Consider the following 19,007-nt stretch of genomic DNA (forward strand, 5'->3'; position numbering starts at 1 on the left):
TGCTCCCTGCTCTCTACAGAGGAGTAGGGGGGCCGGCCAGGCCCCTCTCCTTGGCGGGGCCAGCTGGGGCCCCTTCCCAGATGGGGCCGCTGGGCCCTGTCCTGGTGCAGCCACTGGGCCATGCTACTGGGGGCCATCCCAGCGCCACGAGCAACCATGCGGTCAGGGCGGTGCCACGCTGTCGCGGTTGTCTCAACATGGCTCGCAATGGACTTTATTTACTTAGCCACTTTTAACCAGCCATGCTGAAGACAGAAAGCCAAAAACGGTGGCAGCAGCTTTTCGTTATTCAGCGCCCCACATGAAGAAAAGGCACGGAGTAGAGCTGGCAGCCAGCGTGGCTTGCACAGTGCTAGTGGAGACCACATGACCAATAGAGAAGCACGGTGAGCAATTCCCCGATTGCAGAGCCTGGATAAGATCAACCTTTCAGCTCTGCAAAACTCTATAAAAATGGTTTCCATTGATAGACCTTGAGAACAAACGAACCTACGAACGCCAATTCTCTCTCAAGTCAGGAAAAAGGAAAAAGTGAGGACACGTGAGGAGAACAACATGGTGACACTAAGGTTGGTGCAAAAGAGGGAGGGGGAGGAGGAAGTGCTCCGAGCATCAGAGCTGAGATTCTTCTGCAAGCCATGGTGAGGACTATAATACAACAGTTTCCCTGTAATTCATGAAGTGCATGGGGGCATGCAGCATTCACCTGCAGCCCATGAGAAAAAGGCACTTGTGCTGTAGTGTGTGGATGCTGAAAAGCTGTGATGTGGTGAGAGGCTTGAACAGAGAGAGAGAGAACCCTTGCTTTCAGAGATAGAGGAAGAGGATCCTTGCTTTTATACTAGAACAGCTCATCCTTAAAAACTGCACCCCATAAGCTAAATGGCCCACAAAAAGCAGTTGTGAGAAGACTGCAAACTGTGGGAAGAACTTCACGTTGCAAGCAGGTTCTGCGCAGACTGTTAGCCATGAAAATTAAAACCACATTGGCAAAGTTCACAGAGAACTGTTTCCCCTAGGAAAGACCCCATGGCAGAGCAAAAGAGACTCCTCTCCCTAAGTGAACTGAAAAAAGATTTTTAGCAGTGACAAACAGACTAAAAATACCATGTTTTGTCTCCCTGCACTGTTGGTGGCAAGGAAAGAAGGGCTGGGGGGGGGGGGAAGGTGTTCCAACAGTTTATTTTTAGTTCTCATTATCCTCTTTTAATTCTGTTAATAAATTTTTCTTTATATCTTTTAATTTTTAAGCCGGTTTTGCCCTTAAAGTGCTTTTCTCCTAATCCTTATCTGACCCCATGAGTTTTCTTCCCCCTCCTCAGCTTAACTATAGCAGAAGAAAATGAATAAATTGTTTTAATAGGTGCACTGGCATTTGGCCAGTGTCAAGCCATCACAACTTGTTATACATATACATACTAGTAAAGAACTGTTATTTTTTTTCCTATATCTTTGACTGAAAGCCCCTTAATTTCAAAGTTATGATAATTTGTAAGGAAGGGGGTTGTATTTTTCCATTCCAAGGGAGGTTCCCACCTTCCTTGGTAGACACCTGTCTTCCAAACCAAGACAATGCCATATCTTGGGGACTGGTCCAAGGCTTCAAGCTCCTCTTGCTTGTTCCTCATGATGTGCATGTTGGTACAGAAACATTTCAAGTGTGGTTCACCGTAGCTGACACCTCATGGAGCAGATTGAAGGATCTTGCTGGCACTCAGCCCCTCAAATTTTAGTGTGCCATCCCATTGCTTATCATTGGCAAGCCTAATTTTGTCCCTTTCCCCCTTCCAATCTACTTAAATCTCTATTAATTTGCCCTGCTAGCTCCTGTGCCAGTAGACCTGGTGTTATATAGACCATGCCATGGTCAAAAAGACCAAAAATTTTCAAATAATGCCAGCCTTGGAGCCATGTGTTGATCTGATGTGTCTGCCTGTTCCTTTTGATATTCTTCCATGCTACTGGAAGGATCAAGGAAAACACTTCATGTCCTCCTGATCCTTCAACCAATCATCCCAAGGCCCTGAAATCCATTTGATTGCACTTGGACTTCTCTTTGTTATCTCATCACTGCTGACATAAAGAACCAATGATGCCTTAAAGACCTAGAAATAAAACAACACACTTTCAAGACAATATTAGTATAGGAGGCAATATAAAGGCTAGTCTTTATTGAAGGCCTGCAAGGGGCAGATATGGAAAATGCCCACCCCCACATGGGGTGAATACAGTTTTATAAGTTTAGAAAATTAGCATAATTGACAAAAATCCCCAATTATATACATAAGTAATGAGGTAATTCTCCCTTTTGGTTCCACCTCTTACTGTAGCCCCCCTTTAGATAGGAACTAAACTTTTTTTAATGAAAATGTGTCTTGAAGAGCTGGTTTCAACCTTGGCTGCCAGGAAGAACCAAGACAGGATAGGGGCCTTGGACATCCTGGTTTGGAGCCTCTGGAATGTGTTTTGTCTTTCTGCCTATCAGGGTAGGGAAAAGGTAGGGAAAAGTATGGGGGCTAGCTAGGAACTATATAACTATACAACAATAGAGCTACAAATATATATGAAGGAAATATCAAAGCAAAAATCATTCTGGCATCACCAATAATGGTTAATAATCAGAGTGCCATACCAGACTAGAGAGTTTTCTAGTAACGTCCCTTACCTGAGCCCCTGGGAGGCAGTAGACTTCCCTGTGGATTGGGTCCAGTCGGCATATTGGACCCTCTGTTCCCCTTAGAAGGGAGTCACCTATGACAACTACCCTTCTTTTTTTCAAACATATGAGGTCATGATGCGAGGGGTAGGCTGTCTTGCCCCAGGTGGCACCTCTATCCCAGAAGGACAGTCATCCACCTCATCAGCTGACTGTCCTTCTAGTTCCAGGGTCTCATACCTATTGTAAAAGGTGCCAGTCCTACTTGTCATCTTCAAGTTTTCAGGAGAAGTGATGCCTTGGAGTGGCTACCTGGAACAGAGGCTAGACAAGATTAAGAGAATAAAAGCAGGTATCTATTAAAGGCCTTCAATAGGTACACCTTGGGCAGTCAAAGCTTCCAAGAGTCTACAACCAAGATGGACGATGGTCATGAGTTTTTCATACAGATATAAGTTTTGTCCATTTACATATTGGGGGTCAGAGTCCTGAGATTGTAGCATCTCTGAGAATAACCTATCACTCTCACTCATTCTCATGGATGCTTCACAGCCTGTTCACTTCCTCCTGTAGTTCCTTCACCTGGTGACACAGCTCATCAACAGCAACATACCTTCTGCAGAAGGAATTATTGTCAGCCCCAGCCTCACGAAGAGGTATCAGGCACTCCCAGCAACCTGAGACCTGGAGAGCTACATTTACCATCACGTCTGTCTGGGTTGAAGCCTCTGACACAGCTGGTGCAGGGACTCCTGCTACAGGGGAATGAGCTCTGTGACATGTCAAAACCATACCTGAGGGAGCATATGCTTAGTAAGACTGGGGATGAAAAGATCTCTATGCCATTCTTCACCAATTACTGAGTCTGTTTACTGCCTCTGCTAGCTGCTCCTGTCAGACAGGAGACCTTCCTGCTAGCTCTGCCTGCATGAACTGCCACAGAAACTGCTGCCCTGTTAACAGAGCTGGTTGCTTCTGCTCCCTATAAGCCCTTTATGAGAGAGTGGGAACAGCTGCTGGTTGTCACTGCTGTGACTGCCACTGAACAGTCACTACTGGCTCTGCCCACACTGATTCAGCTGTTCTAGGGCAACCTGTCAGCTCCACGTGTATCTTGGCGCTCTCCTGCATTTCCCCTGGCTCTAGAAACTTGCCCTGCTCACTGTGAACCCCTGCTCCGCTGCGAACCCCTGCTCCGCTGTGAACCCCTGCAAATGAGGATGTATTGGTTTGACATGGCCTGATTTTTGGTAGTGGGGGGGGGGCACAGAGATGGCTTCTGTGAGAAGCTGCTAGAAGCCTCCACCATGTCTGGCGGAGCCAATCCCTGATGCTTCTGAAGATGGACATGCTGCTGGCCAAACCTGGGCCAATTAAAGAGGTTGGTTACACCTCTGTGATAACATATTTAAGAAGAAAATCAAAATAAAGTGGGGTATGTGCCGTTTTTTTCTAGTCAGAGAAGAGGACGAGGTGAGAACATGTGAGGGAAACAAGGTGACACCAAGGTCAGTGAAGAAGGAGGGGGAAGAGGTGCTCCAGGTGCCAGAGCCGAGATTCCTCTGCAGGCCGTGGTGATGACCATGGTGAAGCAGGCTGTCCCCCTGCAGCTCATAGGTCCACAGGGGATGCAGAGATCCACCCACAGCCTGTGGAGGAGGTGTTCACGCCAGAGCAGGTGGATTAATGCTCAGGTATTTCTGAATGTTACTGATGCCAAGGATTCCTCACTCAGGTTCAGCACCTCAGAAGAGTATCCGCACAGCTTCTATTAGGAGTTCTGCATTGAAAGCAATGCAGCTGTTTACACCCTGTTCAGGACCAAAGATAGTAAGGTCTATGTAGCCTTAGCTGTTGCTGTGCTGGCACAGTTCAGTGTCCACCAGTTTCTCAAATGTTGAGAAGTATCATAGAAAGATAACTGATATTTTGGTTGCCAGAGTCCATCCAGGCTCACTTCCGCAGGCCTCTGCACTGGTGCCAAGGAACTAGAAATTGGTGGCAGCAGCATCAATAGCCCCAGCTGTATGTGTGTTATTGGAGACAGTGACAGAGGGAAATTGTGAGGTGAGGGAGGAGGTAAGGAGGTGTGCACTAACACAAGGGTTTGACATGGTTATTAACCTGGCCTAGCAAAAATAAACAAAGCCAGTTTCACCTGCATTGATTGTATGAATTAAATAGTCCTGGCGATCTGGATAGGGCAGTGCAGATGGCATGAGGATATACTCTGCACTACTGTCTGTGTTCTTCTGGCTTTTACACAATCCAGTGTTTCTCTTATCCCATTTATTCTGAATAATTGAGCGTTAACTATAATTATCTTGTTTCAAATGAGCTTGTAGGCATGCATAATTGAATTTCTTTTACGCTTTAGCCTTGTTTTCATTTGCAATGGGTTTTTTTTAATTAATTAAATTGTATAACACCTATAACATCTATTTTTTCTTGAAATACTTTGTTTTCTTGCCATGTTTTGTTTCATTTACATGTAAAAGAGTATGATCTTTTGATTGGAACACTTCCTACAATTGAAAAACTTTATGAGATACCACCAGGTATTGTACTAGAAACAGATTTACATGTTACCTAAACATCCTTATGTACTACTACAGTTAATAATATTGTATTTATTTTGAAACAAATCTCTCCAGCTATTTCTGGTGTCTGGCAGATACAAGTAGCTTGAAAACTCATGTACTTGAGTTATATGTTGCTGAAGTCACCAACACTTGATATAGTCACTTTTATGCAACACAATTTTCCATCTATTCCCCCCTCCCCCACCAACAAGCTGAAAATTGGTCTCTCTTGATTCTTCAGTTTTTCATTACTACATTCTTGGAAGAAAAATAAATATATTTTTACTTTGACAATCTTCATTTTCATAAGACAAGGAGATAAAACCATTTCTGTATTTCTAAATAACACAAGGCTTTGAAGATACAGATAATAAAGAAAGTATTTTAAAATACATTTCATTTTTATGGCAGCAGTATAGCCAATATTAAAATTTCCTGAATCATTGTTCCTAAACTGAACTAAAACAATTTGATCAGACTTTTATTTGCTCTTTTTATGGCCAATGATGCTGTCTTTTATTTTGCACTTTGGCAACCTCTTTGAGTGTGTCAATGCAACTGTTTGCATGTTTGTGTCATTAGCTGTCGTGCCAGCACAGCTGAAGGGCTGTTAACAGTGGTTGGGGCTGAGGCAGGTGGCAGAGCATCAAAGCCAGATTTGCTGGTGCTGCCAAAGGTCTCAGAATTGGACCTGTGAGCTTGACTGCAGCCTAAAATACCACGAGTCCACCTTGGCACAGCTCTTTGACATTCTGTCCTGAGAACTTGCAGCAAGCATCTGGTACAAGCTGTTTCACCAGTGGTACAAAAAAATTAGTAAGATGCTTTCTACTACGCTATTGCACTAATAAAATGATAGAACTTCAAGTGCTGTCTCTTAGAGTCAGTACACATATAAAACACTACTGAAAAGTAAAATCCCATGACAAATGCTTTTGTTAATTTGCATTTGACATTTTAGTAATTTCAAAAGGCTTTAGCTGAGGTCTGAGTTACTTTTTATAGTTATGCATTGTAAATTTGTTGTGTAGGCACAGATGCATGAATGCTGACACTGTCCTGGTAATTATTTTTCTCATAAACTGATACATATTTCCAGGTACCTCCAAGGTACTCCCAGAATCTTTACTAGGTAAACATTAGAAAATTAGGAAAATATTACTCCAACAATTTCTATTTTGAAATTGCAATCTTTGTTGACTGAGATAGTTAAAAGAATGTTCAACAGTTCACTTATGTGGGGTAATATTAATGTATGTGCATTTATGTTCATACATACACCAACTGAATTCTTTGCATTTCTGTGACTATTTTATCATACATTTTTCCATACTATAAGTATATAGTAGGGACTTTTTTTAAAGTATTGAAGTTAACATCTAATTTTCTTTGGATCTGTTGACTTCAGTTTCATCAGTAGCCATTTTAATGCAGCGTTCCTCTGTCTCATCTGTATTTCCTTGTGCCTGTCCATTTACAAAATGTCATATTGATAGTCTTGTTTTTTTATGCTGCTAAGCAGTGTTTTGATGGTGTGATTGTACTGTATTACATTTATATTTTTCAACATGCTTTTCAAATAATATTTCAGACTCTGTTGTGACCATGATGGTAGTAACCTCTCGTAAAAATGACAGGTGTAGTCAACCATTCTGAAATCTGTCACTAAGCTTTTTGAAAATTAAACCTATACACTGTATGTATTCTAGGTGTTTCACGTGGTCCCAGCCCTGTCAGACTTGGAAACCAGGACATCGTGCCTGTTGCAGTAGCCTTTACTGAATCTGTTAGCGCCTACTTTAAAGGAGCAGATCCCACAAAGTTAGTTAAATAGTAAATTGTTTTGAATGTAATAAGTTACAATAAAATAATTCACTGTTTGTACTTTTAATATTTTGGGGAAATAAATATATACATTAGAAGGTGGATTCACAGGGTTTTTTCCCCTGATATAACTGACATCAGTGACTTATCACTTTCTATTTGCCTGCATCTGACTAGGAGTTCATATATCCCTGCTTTACAAAAATGTGTTTAGTAAGAAAAACAAAAATGAGAAGGGTTTCTACTACAGTCAGGTAGGTGCTGCATGTAAATTTGGACAGCTTAAAAGTACCTCATTCCCTCTGTCATACTGCTTGATATACTACTTAGGCCTTGCCTAAGCACAGTTCTGCTATGTTTTCAAAGCCTGAAAAATAACCACCCATACTACTGTATGCTTAACCAGCTAAACATTTTTCTTATTTCATCTGACTTCCAAATTGAAAGTGATAATACATTGTTATTGTGCCACATTACCCTCATTTGAAATTGATTTTAGAATCATAGAATATGCTGAGTTGGAAGGGACCCATCAGGATAATTGAGTCCAACTCCTGGCCTTGCACAGGATCATCCCAAAAATCACACCATGTGCCTGAGAGCATTGTTCAAACACTTCTCAAACTCTGTCAGGCTTGGTGCTGTGGCCACTTCCCTGGGAAGCCTGTTCCAGTGCCCAACCATCCTCTGGGTGAAGAACCCTCTTCTAATATCCAACCTAAACCTCCCCTAACACAACTTGAGGCCATTCCCTCGGGTCCTGTCCTGGTGCTGTCCCTCCACTTCCCCTCGTGAGGATATTGAAGACCACAATATCTCCCCTCAGTCTCCTCTTCTCCAGGCTGAACAGACCAAGTGACCTCAGCCACTCCTCTTTGCCCTTTACCATCTTCATGGCCCTCCTTTGGACTCTCTTTTATAGCTTAATGTCTTTCTTATATTGTGACAACCAAAACTGCACACAGGACTCAAGGTGAGGCCACACCAGTGCAGAGCAGAATGGGACAATGCCCTCCCTTGACTGGCTGTCAATGCTGTGCTTGATGCACCTCGAGACACGGTTGGCTCTCCTGGCTGCCAGGACACTGCTGACTCATTCAACTTGCCATAGAGCAGGACCTCCAGGTCCCTTTCTATGGTGCTGCTCTCCAGCATCTCATTCCCAAGTCTATACAAACAACCAGGGTTGCCCCATTCCATGTGCAGAATCCAGCACTTGCCCTTGTTAAACTTCATACAGTTGGTGATTGCCCATCTCTCTAATTTGTCAAGGTCTCTCTGCCTTCAAGGGAGTTGACAGCTCCTCCCAATTTAGTGTTGTTGGCAAATTTACTTAGTATTCCTTTGAGTCCTGTGTCCTGATTGTTAATGATGTTGAAGAGAACTGGGCTGAGGACAGAGCCCTGTGGAACCTCACTAGTGACCAGTCACCAGACTGATGTTACCTCATTTACTAAAACCCTTTGTGCCTGACCCATGAGCCAGTTGCTCACCCATCACATAACATGGTTATTCAGCTGTGTGCTGGACATTTTGTGCAGAAGGATCCTGTGAGAGACTGCATCAAAAGCTTTGCTTGAAGTCCAAAAAGATTATATCTACTAGCTTTCCTGGATCAACTAGGTCGGTTACTTTGCCATAGAAGGAAATCAGGTTTGACAAGCAGGACTTTCCCCTCATGAAGCCGTGCTGGCTGTGACTGATGACTGCATTGGTCTCCCACTGTTTTTCAATGCCTCCCAGAATAATCTTTTCCATGATTTTACCAGGTACTGAAGTGAGACTGACAGGCCTGTAGTTTCCGGGGTCCTCCTTCTTGCCCTTCTTGAAAATTGGGACAATGTTATCCAGCCTTCAGTCAGATGGGACCTCTCCAGATTCCCAAGAGCACTCAAAAATCACCAAGAGAGGCTTTGCGATGACATCAGCCCACTCTTTGAGGATTCTCAAATGAATCCAATCAGGCCCCATAGATTTGTAAGGATCCATCTGGAGCAGCAGATCCCGCACAAGTTCAGGGTCAACTGGGAATTGATAATTTTTGCAGTCATGGTCCTTCATCTCAGGGCACTGAGACTGCCTTGGTCCATCATCAGTGTTTTAAGTGTTAAACACCTCTGCCTTGTCCATGTCCCTGTTTGTGAGATGACCATCATCATCCTGTAACAGGGGGATATTATTTCTGCACTCTTTTGACATTAAGATATTTGAAAAAACTGATAATCTAGTTTTAACTCCCCTGCCATGGGCAGGGACATCTTCCACTAGACCAGGTTATTCTGAGCCCCATCCAGTCTGGCCTTTAACACCTCCAGGGATGAGGAGTCCACAACCTCTCTGGTCAACCAGTTCCAGTGCCTCACCATCCTGACAGTAAAGAATTTCTTCTTAATATCTAACCTAAACTTACCCTCCTTCAGCTTAAGACCATTCCCCCTTGTCCTATCACTACATGGTCTTGTAAAAAGTTTCTCTCCAGCTCTCTTGGAACCCCTTCAGGTACTGGAAGGTGCTATAACGTCTCTCTGAAGCCTTCTGTTCTCCAGGCTGAACAGCCCTAGCTCTCAGCCTGTCTTCATAGCAAAGGTGCTCCAGCCCTCAGAGCATCTTCATGGCCTCCTCTGGGCTCGCTCCAACAGGTCCACATCTTTCTTGTGTTGGGGGCCACAGAACTGTGCGCAGTTCTCAGATGGGGTCCCACAAGAGTGGAGTAGAGGGGCAGAATCACCTCCCATGACCTGCTGGTCATGCCTCTTTTGATGCAGCCCAGGATACAGCTGGCTTTCTGGGCTGCAAGTGCACACTGCCAAGTCTGCCTATTTTCTGCTTTGAAATCAGCTAATCAGATTGTAAAAGTATGATTGATTTAAAATTAATATCAAAACTAGGCAGTTAATGAGTTGCAATAAAATTGATATTTTCATTCTCTTCTAGATATATTGTGAAGATCACTGGTGATATGACATTATCATTCCCAAGTGGGATTATTAAAGTCTTTACCAGCAACCCATCTCCAGCAGTGCTCTGCTTCAGGGTAAAAAATACAAGCAAACTAGAGCACATTCTTCCAAATGCACAACTTGTGTACAGGTTCTGTATTTTTATTTAATATAATAGTAAAGTACATGAATTTTAAAATGTGAATTTTTGTATATGTAAATCAATTCTCTACAATCTTGATTTGCTTATACATAATTTTCTGAACTAATCTTGTTTAACTCGGTTTCTTTTCACTGCTACCATTAAAAATTTCAAAGATTACTGGACTTGAAACATGCTGAATATAACAGGAAACAAAAATAGTTTTTCATTTTAGCTGTGTTTTTACACACATTTAATAAATAAAATGGTTTAAGAAACATTTTAAAAACAACCAAAACCATTTTTCTAATCAAACTATATGAACAATATAACTAATATAACTACAGAGAAAAATTGCCAAAAATAGGACGCATTGTCATATGGGTTTCTTTATACAATAATAACAATGGTTTCATTTGTCAGTTATTAGCATAGGTTTTAAGGTGTATCATTTCTGTGGTAGATCAGATCCATTACAAAACTGTACCTCTCAAGTGTATAGCAGCATGCTTAGGAGAATTCTTAAGAAGAAAAGCTGCTGGTTGAGTATAATAATAAAGTAATTGTTTGGACATCTTTTCCAAAAAAATAAAAAAAGAAAAAAAAAAGCAGATATCTGTTTCAGCTGAGCACTTTCCATTTCATTTATTGGAAAAATTATTTGAAACAATCAAATCACATTTATGCATTCTTTTCTATTAATTTTATTGTGATAATTCATACTTAATGCAAAGAATGATTCATACAAAATTAAATTTGTCATTCTTTGACATGACAGTTTATAACTGAAATGTTAGCAGAGCTGTATCTGACAGTGAATTCTACTGAAAAATCATATTTTGGAAAAAAGTAAAAATGTCTAGTATTCTTTTCTGAGTATTGTAACACTTCACCTCTAATTAGAAAGGATGCATGCACTGGATATTTATGAAATTAAACCTATATGGTAATAATTTGACATTTCATATACTGCAATGACTATCATTTGCTTAGTATTTATAGAGATGAAACTTTTTAATGTGACTGATACTTGTGGAGACGTCAGAAATTCTGAAGGAGAAAACAGAAGGATTTTGCTACTGATTTCATTTGTTTACATTTTGGAAGGCCTCTGTTATAAGTGTTTATCTATATATTTTACTGAAAATGGAAATTGCATTAATGACAACACTGTATTGAGAACCAAATTCTAAGTAAATTGGACAGGCTACTGGTATGTAAATAACTGTTCTGGCACATTCAAACCATTGCAGTCATATTTACTGTATTCCAGGTGCTTCTTTTCAGCTTTCATTCTGCATGCACTTTCTGCATGCCTCCTTGGGGATTGGTGTGATGCCTTAAGTTTTAGCTTTTATATTTTTCAGATCCTGTACTGCATTAGTGTATAACTCTGAACTGCATATAAAGTGTTAGTAAGTTCTCTTCACATTTTGGTCAGACAAAACAATCTTTCCAGGCCTGAGAACCAAGGACACTATCTGCCTCAGGCCCTGGAAAGTATAAACAGAAGTGAATTGAGGGGGAGCAAACTGGGGGAATGTGACTTCATTACTTGAAGCTATACTTGGACAATTAACCTCTGATATGCAAATAGACCAAACTTATATCTCCTTGAAAAACTCACGACTGTCGTCCATCTCAGGCGTAGCCGCTGCGAGGCTTTTGCACTGCCCAAGGTGTATCTATTGAAAGCCTTTAATAAATACCTACTTTATTCTCTAACTCTCTCTAGCCTCTGTTCTAAGTATCCACTTCAAGGCATCTGGTGCAGTTCCTCTATGTATCCACAGATGATCTATGGAGCTCTGATTCTTAAGTGATTTGAATTTTGCTTCTGAATCAGTTTTCTTAAAAGCTTCATCCTTATTAAAAAATAAACCTGATGCCACCAGAACTGAAAATATTCTTGAGTTGCAAAACACCTTTTCATGTTCCAGTAGTTCCCAACCAGGATTGTGCTTCTGTAGTCATGTGTACTCTTAGCTACATATAGAAATTATATAATAAATTGTTACTAAGATTAAATGTAGCTATAAGTATCTGAGAAACTTTTAACTGAAAATATTTTGAAAGCTTACACTATAAATAAATGAAAGTGTGGTAACACTTTCAGCACAAATTTTAATTCAATGCATTAGTGAAGCTGTCATAACAAAAGCTAACCATGATTCTAGGATTTATTCCAAATTGGATAACATTCCTCTTCAAACACCACTTTCATTCCCACCTCCCATACATTCTCATGTCACCTGACTGTATTAAAATTGTTTTTTATTAAATGTAAAATCCAAATTTGGCATTCACTCCATCTTGTGAAGCAGATCAGTGCAGGAAACTCACTGCTCAACAACCTGGAAGGAGAAGTTTTTTGAGCTACAACTGTTAATTTGTCTTACTATTTAGGAAGATACAATTAGGTGTTATAAAGCATTAGAACAAATTCTTGTTTGGAACAATAAAGAAGGGGAAAGATCTAGTCTTAATTTTTTAGACATAAGAAATAATAAAACTCAGTGTTGATTTTTGATTCCTACCTTTCTTTTTCTTTGTAGTGATCAGTCACAAAGTGACTCTAGTACTAAGGATTTTTGGATGAACATGCAAGCCATAACTGTCTACCTCAAGAAATTATCAGAGCACAATCCATCTGCATCCTATTATAATGTGGATGTTTTAAATTATCAGGTAAACACTTTTTTCCCTTTGGAATTTTTTTAAGAACTCTGGTCTATACAGAAATTATAAGAATTGTTCTTTGCCTGTTTGAATGCAAATGAATTGGCATCTCTCATCTAGACCAGTTCTGAGTGCATCACTGTTTTCAGTGCCTCGGCTCTGCCAAGGCTGAGTGAATTCATGTTATGCCTTCATGACATTCCCTGTTCATTCGTGACCTGTTTCAGCTTGCTGACCCTTTGATACAATTCATGTGTATAAACTTCAAACACTAACTATTTTGTAATGAAGTTAAGTTTTTCCTGAATTTAGGGGGTTTGGTCAGGATTTGAGTTTGTAATTGTATTCTAATTTGATTTTGTAATTGCATATTTTTGGAATGCTGTAACTAATCAATTGTAATATATGGAGATGCATAATATTCTCACCTCTCACAATATAATGGAACAACTCATCCTGGGGAACCACTTAGAGGCACATGAAAGCCAAGAAGGTCATTGGGAGTAGTCAGCATGGCTTCACCAAGGGAAAGCCAGGCTTGACCAATCTGATAACTGTCTGTGATGAAATGACTGGCCTGGTAAATGAGGGGAGAGCAGTGGATATTGTCTACCTATGTCGTTGTTGAAGCAGTCACGACACAAAGCAGAGACATTAAGCAGTCTTCTGATGTCAACTCTTTATTATGGAAATGGCTGACCTTTTATACACTTTCTAATTGTTTATACTTCTTCTATCCTAACTATTGGCCACAATAATTCAACATAACACCATTGGTGAAAAGTAACAGTGACTTCAGCTAACTTTCTTGTCCAGCTGCAAAATTCCCTCCTTATATTTCTTCAGTTCCTCTCTTCTCTTGGACTCCTGGGTAACAGCCTTGAAGAGAGCTCCTTATCAGCTTCTTCTTGCTTCTCAGCTTCTTCTCGCTCCTTTAGCTAACAGGCCCGCTGTTAGCCCCTTCCACATACCTAGACTTCAGGAAGGCTTTTGGCACTCATCCTTATAGAGAAGCTGATGAAGTGTGGGCTAGATTAGCAGACAGCAAGGGGGATTGAAAACTGGCTGAACAGCCAGGCCCAGAGGATGATGGTCAGTGTCATAAGGCCTAGTTGAAGACTAAAAAAAAAACTGTTTTGACTTATGAAAGCCAGAACAGGAATGAGCCTTGTGGGCCAGAGGTAGTTTAAACCTTTTAAAAATTATTTAAATATTTTTTTAAAAAAACCAACGGGAATTACTTTAGGCTATAACGATCTTCAGAATTCTAAGATTAAGGGCACAGAGGTCAATTGTTTTATTGTTTTTTTGGTCATTTGTCAGGATTTATACTCATTACCATCTTTCCCTAATTCTGCCCAAAATAGGAATATTTTAATTAAGAACTTTTCAATAGTTTATTCTTTTACAGGTATCTTCAAATGGCATCCAGTCCACTCCCTTGGATCTTGCAACTTACTGGAAATGCAATGCTAGCACTACTGATGTGAGAATGGATTATAAATATAATCCAGAGTCTATGAATGTGCCTAGTATGCTGTCTAATGTGCAGGTTGTGGTACCAGTAGATGGTGGAGTAAAAAACATGCAATCACTTCCACCAGCAAAATGGTAATATTAATGCTTTTCTTTTTATTATTTCAAATTCATTTCAGAGTATTCATTAGTGTCAGCCTGAAAAATGTCACCAGAAGAAACAGATAATTTTTTTCCTCTTGATAAAGGGCATGGTATCAGATGTTTTGGACATTTTCTGGTCCAAAACAGATCATGTACAGCCAATTCACATAGACTAAAATGATATTATATGCACCCATTCCAACTGTGCAATGATACAAACATTTCTGAATACAAGCATTTCTGAAATTTCCAATGTTTGCTTTCTTTTTGCCAATAGACAGGATAGATATTTTAAATAACATGAATTGAAACAAAAATATCTTCATGGCTAAAAAACATATATCTGTGTGTGTATGTATTAAACATATAAAGATATATAGGTTATATAGAGAGAGTAGAAGAAATGCAGTTCTTAAAAATATTTCTTGGTGGTTCTAGCTTAAAAATTGGCTTATAATTTAAATAATTTTTAAAACAAACTTCAGTAGATGAGGAGGTCTTCACGAGCCAGGTAGCACTGTCTCTCAATTCAAATGTCATGCTGATTATTATATGACTCACACCTACCTGGCCCCATCTTCTAAGCCTGCAGACCATTTGCAGCAGCAATTGAAAGTGAGACATCTCAGAAAATTGTTTCTACGAGTTTGTGAAAACAGCAGAGGATAGCAGGGCTAGGCAATGTGACATACTTGGAGCAAAAGGTGAGCAGAATTCAATCACTGTGCCTATGGTTTGGCAGCACATAGGTACTTGCCCAGCTGTAATGAAATTCCTGGACTGTTTATTTTCAAGAGGAACAAGAGGGTCATTTCAACATGAAGGTTAAGAGGACAAAGAATACCAAGTTTTGGGAAGTCAGGCTTTGTTAACCTTATTACTTATAGATACATTTACCTTATAAAGCAAAGTTCAGAAATAAAATAAGCCTGGTGTATTTATCAGAAAGGTTCTGATGTTTCTGGAGGCAATACGCTTAAATGTGTTAATTGGACAAAGTGGTAATACAATATAATTTTAAGTGTAAAAAATCCTGTCAAGATGGAATCTTTCTTGACTTAATATTTCAAGGGAGCAATACTTTTAACCAAATCACCTTAAGTTTATTCTGAGCAAGGGCAGGTTCAGTATCTTGCCTCCCCAACTTGACTAGAACTTTTGGTGAAGCCAGTGTCCCCCTTCCCTGCTCAGGCTTCTTCAACAAACCCCTCAGTAATGAAACCTGAGTGAAGGCAGGAATGCCCACTCACAACACTTAGTGTTACCTAAAAAGACTCAAAACTTAGTGACAATTTCATTTCAGATTCATCAGAGTAAGGGACTTGAGCCCCATGTATTCTCTCTTTTACCTAGGCAACTACCCAAGGCTGGAATTTTGAGCCTTGAAAGTGGATCAAACAATACAGTCATGTCCCAGGCAGCTCTAGTATGTGTCTCCTACTATATGCTTGGTCTAGTGGGTTGGGTGGCAGAGTTTTGGGGTTTTTTTTAAGAATAAATGTTTTCTGATTCAACCTCCTGCAAGTAACCACTACCATCTATGCTACTTGTGTGAGCATTTCACTCCTGCTACACCAATGCCAAAGACAGTTTCAAACTATCATCACTTCATGCTGCTCACAGCTTTAAGTTGTAGACTTTGCTTTGATGGAACAGCTGCAAAGTGCTGAAGGAGTTTAAATGCCCTGTCAACTTAGAGACTATGGTTCTTGGTTCCCTTTGCTTTTCTTCCCCTTTACAGCACTGGAAGTTAGTTTAAACCCTGAGTCACTTCTGCCAACTTGTTTTACTAGAATGGAAATGGAATAAAATTCACACAGCCAGGAGTTTCACATAGGGGCGAACAAACAATAGTGCTCCCCCTCATACTGTCATTGTCAAGCATAAAGACCCAGCTTTCAAACTGCTTCCAGCATTTTTGGCCTGCCCTCACCTTTTGAGACCACAGAGAGTTTTGAGTTGTGGAGCCATAACCTGGGCATAGAACAGTGTTAACTGTATAAAAATGTGCTATGTATGTCTGAGCTCTGCTGCAAGCTCAGGGGTAATGCAGGTATACCCTTCTGTTTTCTTTTTTGTTTTGTATAGTTTTCCACAAACTCACTTTAAAATTATGAAATATTTTTATAAACCTCCATTGAGAGATGTAGGTTATAGGCGCATGGTCTGTAAGGTACCAGTGTAAATCTGAGAAAATAATATAAATAACTGAAATTCTAAAAATTGATGCTTATAACTAACCTTCCATTGCCTTACAGGAATGCAGATCAGATGAAAGCTTATTGGAAAATATCTAGCATTTCAGAGAAGTCTGAGAATAGAGGCAAGTTGAACTCTTTTGTTTTCTTGTACAGACAAATGATAGCAGTAAAAAGGTAATCATTTTAGCCTCTATGTCTTCATGCCTGTTTACACTTGCCATATCCTGTTTATCAGTTCACCTTCTTCTCAATGAAATTCCTCCTGAGAGATTCCATTAACAGTGAGTGTAAAAATATTAACTGATTATAAAAAGCAAAATAGTGAAGCCCCTTGAAAGCAGCTAGTGCCACTAAAACAGTTTAGACTGGGCAAGGAAATAATTACATCAGTGCTAGTTGGAAATGAGCAGTTATTGAAAAGGAAATACGTTTAATATCTGTATTCGGATTTTCCACATTTTCTCACATAAAAATTGAGATAAAGTAGAAAAAGGTAAGTGGAAGAACTGGGGAAAAGAAAAAAAAATCCAAAAGTCCTGCACTGAGATAGACTCGACTATAGACAATTCTTCACCAACATTTTTATTATTTTTTTGTTTTGACCATGTACAACTCCAAGAAAAAAATCTATGTACATCTGCTCAGAGTGGTAATTTATATAGCATTTTGTAAGGTACCAATAGTTGTCCTCTGCCCAGCTGCCTTTCCCTGAGGTCCAGTTGATGTTACAGCCCTTGCAGCCATTGCAGATGCAATGTTTTTTTTGAAACACTTGAATATATGTTTCCATACTTACAGTGAAAAGAAGTTCCAATTTATCCAAATTATGACAGACCTATTGAAGAAATAGACTTTAAGCCAAGAACAAACCATTGCATAAAACAATTTAATTCATCAATTCCTGCTTTTACCCCAGTAACATTTCAGTTACTAGCTTTCCTTCTCACTTAGCAGTTCCTACTAACTAGTTGTTTTAAATAAATAAAAATACTTGACTTGCACTATTCCATTAATTCATTGTTTAAATCTCTTTTTCCCAGCATATTTTGCAAGAGCAAGAAGAGTCTTGTTTAAGAACTAGAAAAGGAGACCAACAATAATGTTGGGGGGTTTTATGTCTTGCATTGACTACAAAGGTGTACTTAAAGCAATTTTGAACTATTACTCCTTTTTAATGGCACTGAAGTGAATTTTGCCATTGTCTATGAAAAAGCAACTGGTTTTTGGGAAATGTATTTAATCAAACCTTGCATTTATTAGAAAAATAAGAATTGCTTTCCTCTTGCTAAATTACTGTTCAGCTGCATTTCTTCCAATGGTTTTGTTCATGTGCATTCATTCAGGCATTTAAATATTCTAATGTACTACATACAAGATAAACCAGGAAGCATAAATGATGAGTAAAGGGAACAATCAGGTATTTAATGTAATAGGAGACTACCACATTGTCTGATATACACATTCTTCTATGAGTATAATCTTGTAGAAATGTGTATTGCTTTCCTCTAAATCATTCACTAGTCACTGTCTTAAACAGAGTACTGGAAAAAGAGAGTTGTACTCTCATCTCTTCTGAAAATCTATATAGGACTGCCACTAGGAATAGCTCTTAAAGATCACCATGTTAGTTCTGCTCCTTACTACTAAAAATTCTGGGAGATCACCTTGGTCTTGAAAAACAACCAGCCTTTCAGTTTTGTTATTTTTATAGGTTCTGGATCCCTCAGAGCAAAATTTGAACTTTCAGAAGGACCCAGTAAACCGGCAACACTTGCAGTGCAATTCATTAGTGAAGGAAGCACCCTTTCAGGAATAGATGTAGAGCTAGTAGGCACTGGCTATCGACTTTCCCTCCTTAAGAAGAGATTTGCCTCTGGTAAGACACTGATGTGCTTACATATTCAAATTAATATGATATATAGTGCTAAATTATACATTATGAAACTTCTGAATAAGTGATGCATAAATAATTATTTTCCTCAAAAATGTGGCTGAAAACTGTTTTACTTTTTTTGTTTTCTGTAGTTAGTCAAATTGCTTGCAGAAAAATACTGAAAAAATCTGTTCTATCTACTGATTGCAAAAATCCTACCTTTATTTTTCAGGACGATATATGGCAGACTGCTGATTAACATGTGGAAGTTGTTGCATCAAAGGAGTACAAGAAGCTTGCTCTGCCCTCTCTACTTTTCAAACACTATTTTAACATGCATTATTTTTTTTTAATGTTGATCTACTCTGAGGTTTAATCATCAGAACAGAAAATGTACTTTTAAAAGTATTTTTGCAAACTTTTTATTACTTTATAATAGCACTGAAATTAACTTTAATATTGTCTGTAAATGATCATTAATAAATTTATAT

At 39.4% G+C, this 19,007-nt stretch overlaps 1 protein-coding gene across 1 annotated transcript in view; it reads left to right on the forward strand.

Moving 5' to 3' along the window:
* LOC128822731 (F-BAR domain only protein 2-like) overlaps window positions 1-18,771 on the forward strand; it is a 195,170-nt gene extending 176,399 nt beyond the window's left edge. The window contains 7 exon segments of the mRNA XM_054004544.1: window positions 6,948-7,059; window positions 9,997-10,152; window positions 12,699-12,831; window positions 14,234-14,433; window positions 16,701-16,765; window positions 18,355-18,519; window positions 18,749-18,771. Of these exon segments, the coding sequence (XP_053860519.1) occupies window positions 6,948-7,059; window positions 9,997-10,152; window positions 12,699-12,831; window positions 14,234-14,433; window positions 16,701-16,765; window positions 18,355-18,519; window positions 18,749-18,771 (854 nt within the window).
* Window positions 18,772-19,007: the final 236 nt, after the last annotated feature.

The sequence above is a fragment of the Vidua macroura genome (assembly GCF_024509145.1).
Source record: "Vidua macroura isolate BioBank_ID:100142 chromosome W unlocalized genomic scaffold, ASM2450914v1 whyW_random_scaffold_38, whole genome shotgun sequence".
NCBI lineage: Eukaryota > Metazoa > Chordata > Aves > Passeriformes > Viduidae > Vidua > Vidua macroura.